Genomic DNA, 15,138 nt, shown 5'->3' on the forward strand with positions numbered 1-15,138 from the left:
TATTTCAAGTGCTCAACAGCCATATCTGACAACTGGCTACAGAATTCAAAGGCTAGAAGTCTGGCTATCAGTGAAATCTACTGATAGGCCAGCATCAGTCAGAATAACCCAAAAGATCACTGGCTATATTTATCAAACAGATCTGAGATGTTCTGGACAGTTTCAATTTTTGCTTTCTTACCTGGCAACAGTTAAGAAACAGAACATAAAATATCTGTAAACTGAATAAACAACAAGACATCATTATAATTCAAAAGTAGAGTCTACACATTCAAAGGTAGGTCTGTATTTTAAAAGAAATTTAAATGTAAAAAGATGAGTATTTTATTTATTTCAATCTCTGGGTATCTTTAATAAAAACATTCTGGCATATTAAAACAGAACCTGATCATAAGAATATTGATCCTGTTTTTGAGGTTTATTTAAAAAGTTTTTTAATTATTAAAGTCATTCATTACTAAACATAGGTCCAGAAGCTGTGAAAGATAGTTTTCAAATCAAACATCAGGACACCTTTCTCTTTGATGAAAATGTAAGTTCAAAATCTAACATTAGACAATCTCCAAACAAAAGGGTTAAAATAGTCAATACTCTACCTTGGAGCACAAGGATGCCTATATTGAGCCTTTTTATTTGTGTGATCTACATAATAAGTTCCAAATTCTGATGACTCAACTCGTTCCCATCCTGGAGGAAGTCCTTCTCGCTCAAGAGGATGGCTCCAATGAGTTGTATTTGTGTTGTGATCTATGTAATATTTCCTCCCTCTCATTGTCCAGTCCACAGACCAGCCAGGAGGAAGGGGTAAATCTTCAGAACCATGGTTAGCTAAATTTCCTAATGATGTAGCAGCAACTCTCCCAATACCTGAGAGGAAAAAGAGAAGAAACAGAACAGTTATTATAGATAAAAGATATACCATATGAAAAACTCAAAACTATCCAAATTATATACTCTCCCATTAAAAATCATGATTTTTACTGTTAGAAATAAAATTGTTCTTAAAACTAGTCAATGTTGCTGCTACTGCTGCTAAGTCGCTTCAGTCATGTCCGACTCTGTGCAACCCCAGAGATGGCAGCCCACCAGGCTCCCTTGTCCCTGGGATTCTCCAGGCAAGAACACTGGAGTGGGTTGCCATTTCCTTCTCCAATGCATGAAAGTGAAAAGTGAAAGTGAAGTCGCTCAGTCGTGTCCGACTCCTAGCGACCCCATGGACTGCAGCCTACCAGGCTCCTCCGTCCATGGGATTTTCCAGGCAAGAGTACTGGAGTGGGGTGCCATTGCCTTCTCTGAGTCAATGTTACTGTTATTTAATTACAAAAGGAGAAAAAAAAAACTAGAATCTATGAAATTAGGCTCTTTTGGTTGATGCTTCCATCACCAGACCATACAAATATTTAATTACTAATAAAGATAATTAAGCATGTATACTGCTAAAGGAAAGTGGGGAAAAGAAAAATTCATCTCATTCAAGAGTTAAGATTTGACATTTCATCTAAAACAGCAAAAATGAACTTGTAAAATTATTCCTAGTTTGTGATTTCTTAAAAATAGTATGGCTAAAAAACAAATAATCTGGCTGTACCATAAAACTATTAAGGAATTTTACCAAGTATAAGGTAAACATACAAAATCAATTAAATATTTTTATATTAGTAACTGAAAACAAATTATACCACTTATAATAGCTCCAAAAATTTAAATATTTACATATCAAACAAAAAATTGCAGGCTCAGTATGCTGACAACTACAAAACACTGATGAAAGAAATGAAATGGATGTGGTCAAGATGGTGGAGTAGGAAGACCCTGAACTCATCTCCCATAGGCACACCAAAAATACAACTACTAATATTTACAGAGCAACTATTGATGAGAACAACCAGAACCCAGCAGAAAAGATCTTCTACAACTAAAAATATAAAGAAGGAACCACAAGATGGGAAGGAAAGGTGGAAATGCAATATAGTCAAGACCCTTACCTCCAGGTGGGCAACCCACAAACAAGAGAATAATTATAACTGTAGAGATTCTCCCCAAGGGGCAAGGGATCTGAATCCCACATTGGGCTTCCTCACCAGGAAGACAAGTCCCCAGAACTTCTGGCTTTGTAGGCCAGCAGTGGTCTCTTTCAGGTGAACCAGTGGGCTGTAAGAAATAAAGACTCCACTCTTAAATGGTGCACACAAAATCTCACACACTCTGGGACCCAGGACAGAAGCAATAATTTGAAAGGCGCATGGGTCAGACCCACCAGCTAATTTTGGAGAGCCTCCGAGAGGCAGGCAGAAACTGGGGACACACACTTGTGGCAGATGTTTCAGGAATTTGTTCTATCTCAAGGCCACTGGTGCTGGTAAGTGTCATTTTGGAATCTTCCTTTTAACTTATTAGCAAAAGGACCTGGCCGTGCCCACCAGTCTATGAGTGCCAATACTGGGACACCTCAGGCCAAGTCAAGCAAGTAGCCCAGCTGGGACACAGCCCACTCACCAGCAGGCCTCTTGTGCCCTGAGTCTCGCCACGACACGTCTCTGTCCACCAGAGGGCCTAGGACCCAGGCCCACACACCAGTATACAAGCACTGGTCCTGGAATCCCCAGCAGCGTCATTGGAACCTGGCTCCAGCCACCAGTGGGCTGGCACTAGCCTCAGGACCAGCCTCACCCACCATCAGTTTCAGATGTAACACTATAAAACTCCCAGGAGATAAAATAGGCAATACATTCTTCAACACAAGTTGTAGCAGTATTTTCTTAGCTCAGTCTCCTAAAGCCAAAAAAAAAATAAAAGCAAAAATAAATGGGACCTGATCAAACTTGAAAGCTTTTTGCACAGCAAAGGAAATCATGAACACAATGAAAATAACCCCATAGAACAGAAAATATTTGCAAATGCTGCAATCAACAAGGGGTTAATATCCAAAACATATGAACAACGGATACAACTCAGTATTAAAACAAACAACCCACCCAACCAAAAAATGGACAGAAGACCTAAATAGGTATTTCTCCAAAAAAGACATTCAGATGGCCAACGGGCACATGAAAAGATGCTCAATATCGCTAATTGTTAGAGAAATGCAAATCAAAAGTACAATGAGGTATCAATTCACACTGGCCAGAATCATCATTTTGAAGTCCATGAACAGTAAGTGCTGGAAAGTATGTGGAGAAAAGGGAACTCTCTTACACTGCTGGGACTGTAAACTGATGCAGCCACTAAGGAACACAGCATGGAGGTCCCTTAAAAAAATAAAAGTATAGTTGCCATATGATCCAGTAATCCCATTCCTGGGCATATACCTGGAAAAGAGGAAAACTCTAACTGGAAAAGATACAAGCACCACAATGCAGTATTTATAATACTCAACATGGAAGCAACCCAAGTGTCCATCAATAGACAACTGGCTTGAAAAGATATGGTGTGTGTGTATACATATATATGTGTACATGCATAAGGCGTGTATACATGTATAAAACACACACAACGGAATGTTATTTAACCCTAAAAAAGAATGAAATATTTCCATTTACAGCAACACATGGATGGACCTAGAGAATACTATTGTTAGTGAAGTCAGTCAGAAAGAGAAAGACAAATACTATATGATGTCATTTATTTGTGGAATCTAAAAAATAATACAAATGAATCTACACACAAAAACCGAAACAGACTCACAAACATAGAAAACAAACTTACGTTTACCAAAATGGGAGAGGAGGAAAAATTACGAGTATGGGATTAACAGACACAAATTATTATACATAAACTAGATGAGCAAGAAGGATTTACTATATAGCACAGCAAATTATGGCTCAGTGGTAAAGAATCCGCCTGCCAATGCAGGAGACATGGGTTCAGTTCCTGGGTTGGGAAGATCCCCTGGAGAAGGAAATAGCAATTCACTCCAGAATTCTTGCCTGGGAAATCCCACGGACAGAGAAGCCTGAAGGGCTACAATTTAAGGATTGCAAAAGAGTCAGACATGACTTAATGGCTAAACAACAACAACAACAGGGAGTCCTAGCCAGGATCTTGTAATAACCTATAATGGAACACAACTGCAAACAACAAATTACTATGCTCTACTCCTGAAATCAACACAATATTGTAAATCAACTGTATTTCCATAAAAAAATAAAGAGAGAGAGGGGTAAAATCCCTAGATCTAATATATATACACCAAGACTGCCAAAAGCAGATGGGGTAGAAGAACAGTAAAGAAAGAAGTGGAAATAAGAACAGAGTACTGCGAAAAACTACTTAGCCCAACACACTACCCTAACCCTTTTCCCTACTCAATCCCCTACCTCTCTAGCAACTACAGCAGCCAATTTCAAATAATTGGCAGAGAAAAACCCAAATTATTCAATAACATATAATAAGGACAGCATAACATCAATTTTTGTAAGAAAAATTGAAGCGGCAAAAAGGTGCAAAACTTATGAAAAAGAACATTCAAAAAAATGTTGAGCCAAAGCAGAGAAAAAAATGAAATTAAATATTCTGCCACTGCCATAAATTGAAAAATGAATGAAGCGATCAACTCCCTGAAGGAAGATCAAAAAGAAGAAAAACAAGAGCCCCAAAAAACAGATGTTAAAAAAATCAGAGATAATAGGTGTGCTTAGGGAAAGAATGATGAAGACAAAAACTGGAAGAATAAACATGAAGTGTTCGTTACAGTAAGAAACCTGGCAACTCTTAACCAAGTGCTTAAGATTAACATCACCAATAATGTCATAAAGAGATCATGTATCTCCTTTATATGACATGATGAAGACACTTCACCTCTGGTATTCTTTTCATAAACCAATATGCCCAGTCTAATCATGAGAAAAACATCAGACAAAATGCAAATCGAGGGACAGTCTACAAAACATCTGACAAGTATTTCTCAAAACTTGTCAAGGTCATTAAGAACAAGAAAAGACTAAGAAGTTGTTCTAGACCAAAGAACACTGAGGAGATGTGACAACTAAATGTAATGAGGTACTCTGCATTGGATCCTGTAAAAGAAAATGACATTAATGAAAAAACTGGTGAAATTCAAATAAAACATGATGTTTTATTTCTTAAAAATTCTTGAGTTCATGAAGATACTAAAAAGAAAAACTTACTGGTTACCTCCGGAGGCAGTTAGGCAATTATTCTGAAAAACAGTAAGTAAAGGGAAAGGTCCAGCATGTTTCCTGTCTTATATGAATACCCAAAATACTAACAAAGGAATAATTAATTAAGCAAAGTTCTTCACTACAGAACTCTTCTTTACAGAATTCCAACTAATAAAGAAATGACAACCTTAGAATATCACTACTTGCAACAGCTAATGAAATATGGATCTAGCCAGTAATCAATACTGGCCTCCAAATCACTAGGTGAAAAGCTGACAGAGAATATCATGATGGATGAATTGGGATGGCATCGGATCCCATGATCAATCTTAACATCACAAAAAGAGAAATCAGTCATTATGTGTCTCTGGATCTGATGCAACAGAATACATAACATCTCCTATGAAGTACTCTGGCAGAAAGGAAAATGCAAGAAAGAAAACAAAATCATTCTTGCTGAGTACCCTTTGGGAAGAAAATCATATATTTCTGAAACATATGGTGACTATAAGACAAAACAAAGCTAACACGCCTTCTAGTGAAGCTGACTTTGGCTTCTGCCATTTGCAATTGGACATTTAGTAAGTGTAGCTTAAGCAACCCAGTACTTAAAGAGAAAATATTTAAACAGAAAAGAAATAAGCCAACGTATTAAAGACATGCACATAGGAAATATCTATAATCATGCTGTTTAAGCACGCAACAGTTTTACACTTTTGCAAATTTCCATCACGAAAGATGTTGTAGTACTAGTCACAACCAAGGATGGCAATTTTTAGAAAGAATTATAGATTCATTGGAAAAGACCCTGATGCTGGGAAAGACTGAGGGCAGGAGGAAAAAGGGGCGATAGAGGATGAGATGGTTGTATGGCATCATCAACACAATGCGCATGAGTTTGAGCAAACTCCAAGAGATAATGAAGGACAGGGAAGCCTGGTATCCTGCAGTTCATGGGGTCATAAAGAGTGGGACACAACTTAGCGACTTAACAACAACAACACAGTTAATTCAATGTATTCAAATTGAGTTATTGATAAGAACCATAACATTATGACCCAAAAGAGGTCCCCCTGGAACTATATAATATGTATATATATTATATATATAGAGAGAGAGAACTATATAAATAGATTTCTAAATGATGCATTAAAAACAAAAAGCTATTATAGTAATTAAAAACCATACAGGCTTGGAGAGTATTAAAGTCTTGACAGTTTTATTCATTCAGTCAATCCTAATTTCTATATACCGAACTTGCCTAAATCTAGAAACACATGCACTGTTACATGTAAACAATAGTAGGTACCAAAAACCAGATCTTTTAAACTATGATAAACTTGAAATTTATATTTAGAAGAAACACAAAGACCTCCCTATAAAACTTCTTGTGTCCAGGAACTAAAACCTTGACAGGTTGATAAGGGAGCCATGAAGTCCAGCAAGTCCCAAGTAGGCTCATCACCTTTACCAATACCATGTGAAACCATGATTCCTAACCTTTTAGGAGCTAGCTATAAACAGTTTTAGTTTCATGACAAACCCCCACTCCTACTTTCTGAAGCTGCCATATGCACTAAAATTTTTTCAAACTATTATTTGCATAATTCTATAAAACCTATTGGGAGATGAATGTACAGTACAAAAGGACTGGACATCGCCTATCTACAACATAAAACAGTATCAGTAATATCTGTAGCTCTGTGCCTGTGCTCAGCTGCATCCAAGTCTATGTGACCCCATGGACTGTAGCCTGCCAGGCTCCTCTGTCCATGGGATTTTTCAGGCAAGAATACTGGAGTGGGTTGCCATTTTCTACTCCAGGGTATCTGACCCAGGGATTGAACCCATGTCTGCTGCATCTCATGCACTGGCAGGCATGAAATGGAATCTGGAATCCTAATGAAGGTTACGAGCTCCAAGATAATACTAAACATTACATCCCATGTTATAATCAAGATGTTGATAAATTATACGGATTAAACAAAGCCCACTGCCTTTTTCCTCCTCTCCAAATAAGTACAAGTAAAACTGTGCCCCTAAGGATTATTACCACATCCTCAAAAGAAGATTAGGGTTAAATAATAATTATGCATTTCCTGGAGTAAACACAACTCCAGTATTTTGTTTGGTAAAGCCTGGACCTTTTTAATTGGATGTTTATAACTTGATTTCTTTAGCTGTCTTTAAAAATATTATTTAAAAGTTTGATACTTAAAATTGCATAGAACTAAATTATTTAGGCACAAAACAAAGGAACTCAATTTGCCTTTAGTATTCCAACTAAAGACTTCCTGTTAACAGCAGAATTCCTTTCTTTGGCACATACAGTAACTGCCTGACTGGTATGTAGGCCAAAATGTTAAAGGTCAAATTTCACAGCTAAATGTAGAACGTCCTGGTCCTAAAACCCTTTAAGATATTATACAACTTGTTTTTTTTGTACTTCTGCTAACTACAATAAGATGAAATTAACCCTTGAGACAAGGTGTTTCCTAAAAGTTTAATAACTAATTAGCAGGAATTACTACTCTCAGGGCTTCCATTGTGGCTCAGATGGTCAAGTCACAAAACTTTTCTTCCATACCTTTTTTATGCTTATTACATTAGTAACAGCAATCAAAATTTAAAACCTGTGAAAATAAATCTGTCTAGAACACATCCTTACTCTCCCACAAACTTACTTTCTCCTTTCCATTTATTCAAATTTCTTGAACTCTCTCCAGCATATGAAAATACAGTAAGTTTCAAGTCTTTTCAAGATGAATTCAAGAAATTTCCAGCTACATATTCAGACTTTTTCCCTCTGGAAAAGACAGCCATTAGGCTTTTCTATTTGGTTAATAATAGGTTATTAATCCTCCCCTGCCACTTAAGTGACTCCTGCAAAGTAGTACCATTTTTATCTCTGAAAGGTATAATACTAATCTTATTGTCCTGGTACAAATTAATGTTAAGTGAAATTTCTTAAGCATGTACCACTGCTGCAATTAATACAAATCTTTTTTTAAATAACATTCTTTAATTTGAAAAAATATCCAATTAACTTTTATTTATTTCTAAGATATAATTGGGAAAAGTTGTTTTAAAGTCTGTCATTAAAATTACAAGAACTGTATCAGATTGCATAAGTAGGATCCTAAGATGGGATCAGTAGAAATTTAGTTTTTACAGTATTTACTCAATACTTTTCAAGTCAGAATTTTAAAATATTTTAAATTGGTATCAGATTTTAACTTGGTATCACTAATTTCTTCACACTTTAGGCATAAAAGTGTCATGAGCTATCAGTGATGTCTGCAACATAAAAATATATGGGAAAGGTAAATATACATGGGAAAGGTAAATGTGAAGAACACCAATCTTTATTAATGATAAACTGATTGCTATAAAGCTATTATTTTTAGTACAGACTTGAAATCTGTAGATCCATTCACTTACATCAACCATTTATTTTTACAGCACCTCTTATACAGACAGGTGGTTTGCTAATCCTATCTGACTCTTTTCTTCTTCCCTTCATCCCTCAATAACCATCAGTGGCCAAGGCCATTCAATACAGATGTGTCCCACTTCTCCCCTTTCCAAATGATCCCAGACTAGGTCAGGTCCTCACTAACATTTAAAATAATGGGACTTCGCTGATGGTCTAGTGGCTAATAGTCCCAAGGCAGAGGACCAGGGTTCAATCCTTGATCAGGGACCTAGATCTCACATGCCACAACTTAAGAGTTCTCATGGTGCAACTGACATCCAGTGCAAATAATTAAAATATTAACCATAAGACATGCACCAAATGGAAAATTACAGGGCACTGAAACACCACATAAATAGTGTTTAACATTAAGAAACTCATTCAAGTAAAAAAGCAGGTATATGAAACTGCACAACACTGTTTAAAAAACAAAAAGAATGTCACGCAAAAAGATGAACAAAATAACTAAATACAAAGAACCTCTGGTATCATGAGTGCTTTGCCTTTACTTTTCTGCACTTCGCAAATTTCCTATAACAAGCAGGTATTACTCTAAAAAAATTTATAAAAATGAACTTTATTTTTAAAACTCACTGCTGCTACTGCTACTGCTGCTAAGTCGCTTCAGTCATGTCCGACTCTGTGCGACCCCACAGACGGCAGTCCCTGGGATACTCCAGGCAAGAACACTGGAGTGGGTTGCCATTTCCTTCTCCATAAAAAAACTCACTACTGGATAACAAACTATTTCTAAGGTTAAAAACTACATGATATTCAGTTAAGTTGCTCAGTCGTGTCTAACTCTGCAATCCCATGGACTGCAGCATGCCAGGCCTCCCTGTCCATCAACAACTCTCGGAGCTTACTCAAACTCATGTCCATCGAGTCAGTGATGCCACCCATCTCATCCTCTGGCGTCCCTTTCTCCTCCTGCCCTCAATCTTTCCCAACATCAGGGTCTTTTCAAATGAGTCAGTTCTTCGTATCAGGTGGCCAAAGTATTGGAGTTTAAGCTTCAACATCAGTCCTTCCAATGAACACCCAGGACTGATTTCCTTTAGGATGGACTGGTTGGATCTCCTTGCAGTCCAAGGGACTCTCAAGAGTCTTCTCCAACACCACAGTTCAAAAGCATCAATTCTTCGGCACTCAGCTTTCTTTACAGTCCAACTCTCATATCCAAACATGACTACTGGAAAAACCATAGCTTTGACCAGACGGACCTTTGTTGGCAAAGTAATGTCTCTGCTTTTTAATATGCTGTCTAGATTGGTCACAGCTTTCCTTCCAAGGAGCAAGCATCTTTTAATTTCATGGCTACAGTCATCATCTGCAATGATTTTGGAGCCCCAAAAAATAAAGTCATTCAACTCACTGTTTCCATTGTTTCCCCATCTATTTGCCATGAAGTGATGGGACTGGATGCCATGACTTAGTTTTCTGAAGGTGGATATTAGAAATAGCCAAAATAAACACTAAAGTATACAACTATCAATCCTTTAACCTAGAAGCACTTTAAAAACAAAAAAGGTACTTACCTATTTTCATTGCACTATTTCTATGTCTAGAAAACCTCTCCTCTTCAGTATCCCAATGAGACTTAAATGTGTGCTTTCACAAAAGCTTTTGCCATCTTTTCCAGACTATTCTTCAATTTTCAAAACTTATGTGATTTATTTTTTCCTAAACTTGTAATTAAATCTCATTTTTCCTTCAAATGCATCATAAGTTTGTACTTCATCTCTAACACCACTGGTACCTGAGGTCCTCTTTCCTCTAGCAATTTATTCCGAGTACAACTACTAAACTAATATTTAAACACTGCTTTCATAAAATTAAAATCTCATCCTTTTGAAATCTGCGACGGCTTCTGCTTGACCTGAGTTTAAATTGTATAGCCTGCTGTTGCATCACTAATCTCTTTTCCACCTTATTCAAACTTATTCCAATTTATTTCTTCAAACTAGACAGAACTACACAGTTCCCTGGATTTACACATCTGCTGTTTTCACTGATTTTTCACCTACAATGTCCTTTCTATGTCTCCTGTCAATCTGAAGTCCAAGCTCAAAGAAAACAGTTCAGATCCCACCTCTTCCACGAACGATTCTCTATGCATTCTAGCCTATGCTGATCTCTCTTCTGACTCCCCTTACACAAAGTACAATAACTAACTCGTCTGTGATCATTCGGCATATATGGGTTTTGTTTTCCCAATTAAGGTATCAGGACACAGATACCAAAGGGAAAATACTAGACATGTAAACATTAATACCAAATGAATGAAGTATAAATGTATCAGATATTTTTTATTTTTATCCTGCCAAACTGTAAAGCCTACAACTTACTAGGAAAAAAATCAGATGAAAAAGTTTGATTTTTCAGCTTGCTTCAATTTACCTAGTGTAACTTAGTACTTTAGGAATAAAGTAGAACTGTGCATTTTACCTCTCTCTTCTGCTCCTTGTACTATGTCCCAAAGTCAGCAAATACAGAAAACAGAGTTTAAAAAATTATATGGAAAATATTTTTCCCCATTGCAAAAAGAACAAAAGGACACAACACACAACCAACCATTTGACAATCAGCCTTTTTAAACCCGGGAAATAATTATTTAACTACAAAAACAGGTCTCTTAAAAACAAAACAGAGCAAGTTCTAGCTAAGCTATGATGCAGTTGTCCATGGTATCACCTACCATGCCCGATTCTTCCTATTTGCCTTTGCTTTCCCAGGTTTAAGTCCAGTTTCTCTGAAATCCTAACCATCCCATTCTACCAAATCTAAACCTAAAGTCAATCCAACTACAGACATTAAAATCTCTAAGTTTTCAAAGTTCATACTGCCTAGATAGACTTCAGATATGTACCAAGCTTTTATAAAATAAGTTAAATAGATGAGTTAATGGACATAAAATTCTTTCCCTCAGTGCAGGTGAGTAATTATTTGCAAGCTGGCTTAGTAAGACTAGCAAAACAGAGTAGTAGTTCTCTAGGAGTATCTGTTGGCTTTCCAAGAAAATCCAGAAAACAACATCATCTGAATGAAGTATTAATAAATCTAAATATACAAACTAATGTCGTATTTATATTTTAAGTTACCTGAAGCATGCCTCCCCTGATTCTGTGGCATTCTTTGGAAGAGATCATGGTTGTATTCATAATACCTATAGTCTTCATGTGCACGATCTCCAAGTGGGCGCCTCCTCTGACCATCAAAATAATTATCTGAATAGTAATATCGGGAACCAGAGTCTCCATTTTCGGGAGCAAAGTTAACTTCTGTTAAAAATGACTGAGAAGAGCCATATTCCCTAGGGACATCTGCTAGACTCCGGGCAAGGTAAGAAGGTGCAGATAATCTGTTGCTTTCTCTTCTCATCATTTCATGAGGTGTTCTTTGAATTGGAGTTCTAAGGAAACTATGGTTTCTTGAAACTATTCCATCTCCAGAAGCTGAAAAGGCATTAGCGCCTGAATCTGGAAGACAAATATCAGTTCGTCTTGGAATTGTTGGACCGTGCCGGATAAAAGAAGGCATAAGATCTATAATAAAACAAAAGAATAAAATGACTAGTAAATAATATATGCTTTTCCAAAGTTGTTTATTTACATCTTACCCCAAAATGAAAAATTTCAATGGACTTAAGAAAACACAATTAAAAACTTTAGCAAAGTATCTGGGTATTTTAAATTGAGGCTGATTGCCATATTCCCACTCAAATGAATTTATAATTTGTATGAATGTGTTATAAGTATGCTCTAGCAGAATCAAACATATTCTGCATACTACCAAACATAATATAATGAAACATCAGTAAGTTAAACTACAAAATACGTATTAATGAAATACTCATGATTAAATGTATAAAAATAGTAAACAATCTAACAAATGGATACAGTTACCAGCATAACTTAACATTAGTTTGTTTTGCAGACTGTACTTCATTTCCAAAATTCCCCAAACTCTTAAGTAAAACACAATTTAAAAAATGAAACAGAACATAATGCTGTTCTCAAACATGTAAAGGTGAATTCCTTTAAAAAAAAATTAAAAAATTATTAATCTGGCATTCCTACTCTTGGAATTATGTAGCAACAGTACAATACTCAAAAGATGGAAAAACTAAAAATTAAGCTATGAAAATTAAAAAAAAATTTTTTAATCTCATTTCAAAGAGACACACAAATGTTGAATCAGTTCAAAAACAAACAAACAAAAAAAAAACGCCAAGTCTAAAACCATGGCTCCTTTAAGAACAATTATAATTCAAAACAGAAGAAAACAGGGCAATGGCTTTAAGGATACAGTACTTCTGAATATAAAACTTAAATAAACACCTTAAGCATTCCTGGTTAGAATGCAAACACCTTTAAAACAAGAAGAAAACTGGATCTGGAGCCCATTTTATTAGTTCACTAAGTAGACAGTATCAGAAGGCACGCATATTAATATGTAACAGAAGCCAAGCAGACAAAAATTAGTATCCGAATAAACAAGGTTCAACATTTGATGAAACTAAAACAAAATACTATATATCAAAAGTTATTTGTTAAAAGGTGTGGCAAACATATTTCATGATTTTAAGATAAACATTGTTTATCTGAAGCTAACTGCAAGCTAACCTAAACTTGGCCAAAATCCTCAAGAGAATACGTAAATGAAAAATAAACTTTTAAAAAGTTTTTAAAAATCAAGTTTCAGGTTATTGATGTACCCATCCGATCTGTTCTGTAAGAAAGCATTGCAAATACAAGGATAAATCTGGAAGGTTGATGATGTGGTTATAATGGAAAAACATGCTCTCCACCCCTTTTTGTGCGATCTTGGGCAAATATTACTAGGAACCTCTATGAAAAGCTTTCCCAATTACAATATGAGGTAATACTTAAGTCACAGTCACCAGCTTCCAAGAAGGAAACTTACACAAAGGGCCCAGCATTCAGTATGAACACCAAAAAACTTGCTCCTTACCTCACAAATGTTCTGAACACACAAGCAAGAATTAAAAATGCAAAAGATTCAGTAGGAAAATTAGAGTCAAATACTTAAATTGAAAATAAGTAAAGTCTCAGCGAAATGCACTCTATTAAAAAATGTTTATAAACACACACACAACTTTTTTCGTAATTTTCCCAAAAGTATGATGGAAATTATTTTGAGTCTTTGGCGGATTTCTAGGAGGTTTTATTTGAAGAAATTCTTATGAACACAGCCAAACACATATAATTTTTGGCTCTTCAACCCTGAGATCTACAACTGACGAGACTTTTTGGGCAGCAGCTACAATAGCGACGGTCAGCTTTCACCTCCGGACGTTATCATCCAACAGAGCTGGACTAAGAATTCTACTCAAACGTTCGCACAACTTCGAGCAGGGCGAGTGACAACTGCAGTGTTTGCAAACACAATGCAAATCTCGACGTAACAAGAGGAAAACGTGTGCCCCAGTGTAATCCCTTTAATTCCTACAGAACCAGGGGATGAGCAATTTGTTTTCTAAAGAATATCTTTCTTCCAGTAATTAAAACCAACAACATAGCTTCCAGAAGGGAAGTCTGTGGATTTTGAGGGGCGGGACGGGGCCGGGAGTGCGGGGCGGGGGGGGAACGGAGGGGGACTAACTTAAGTTTTTCACTCTTTATCAGCTTTCAAACAACGAACATCACTCCAGGCATTAAAAAAAAAAAAAAATCACAGAGGCCAAAAGGAAACACAAGCCGCGGGGAGCGGCGTCGGACACCCAGCCCGGGTCCCCCGCAGCCCGCGGCCGCCCAGGCCAGGTGTGGGCGCACCCCGCCCGACACTCACTCCGCAGCAGAGGAGACGTCTCCTTCTTCACGTACTTCCCCTGCACCTCGGCCGGCTTGGACACTTCGTTTTTGGTTTTCTTCCGGGACAGCATCCTTGACCACGAGGCCCCAGGCCACGTCAAGCAGCCGCCCTAAGGCTCCGCGCCGGGCGCCGGGAGTCCCCGCCGCCACCTCCGCCGGCGCCACCGCCTCCTTCCCTCCCGAGCCGCCGCCGCCGCCGCCGCCGCCGCCGCTGCCGCCTCTCCGCAGCCCGGGATTGCCCACAAGGACTGCCGCATGTTCGGGGCGCTAAGCGCGCCGGTCACCGCTCAATCGCTTGTCAGTTCCTTCCCGGAAGTCAGCCGGCTCCGCGTCGTTGCCCGAGAACTCCGAGAGAAGAGCCAGGAACGCCCCGCTAGGGCCATGGTCTTCTGCTGGCCACCTAGTTACCGCTACTGCTGCAGCCGCTGTCGCCGCCTACGTCCCGTAAACTTTCCCTGCGGCCGCTGGGAATTCTGGGAAACTCGACGCAGCGCGAGCGCCGCCGCCCTTCCCCCACCCGCTCCTGGGCGTGGCTCGGGCCAGAGGACGCGGGGCCGCCCTCTCAGCTAACGGGTTGCCCCGTCGTCTTCGGGAGGAGCAGCGGCAGCTTTCACTCCGGCTCGGCGAGGAGCAGGTCTGGTGGGCACTTTGGACAAAACGTGCCAGACTGAGCGCAGGAGGCCGTGGCGCGCTCCTGCAGAGGAACCTC

General features: G+C 38.2%; 1 protein-coding gene across 1 annotated transcript in view; it reads right to left on the reverse strand.

Annotated features, from left to right (window-relative positions):
- Positions 1-14,885, reverse strand: part of SAV1 (salvador family WW domain containing protein 1) — a 31,838-nt gene extending 16,953 nt beyond the window's left edge. Inside the window, 3 exon segments of the mRNA NM_001191362.2 lie at positions 597-867; positions 11,697-12,140; positions 14,407-14,885. Coding sequence (NP_001178291.1) covers positions 597-867; positions 11,697-12,140; positions 14,407-14,500 — 809 coding nt within the window. The 5' untranslated portion in view covers positions 14,501-14,885.
- Positions 14,886-15,138: the final 253 nt, after the last annotated feature.

This window comes from Bos taurus, chromosome 10 (assembly GCF_002263795.3).
Source record: "Bos taurus isolate L1 Dominette 01449 registration number 42190680 breed Hereford chromosome 10, ARS-UCD2.0, whole genome shotgun sequence".
NCBI lineage: Eukaryota > Metazoa > Chordata > Mammalia > Artiodactyla > Bovidae > Bos > Bos taurus.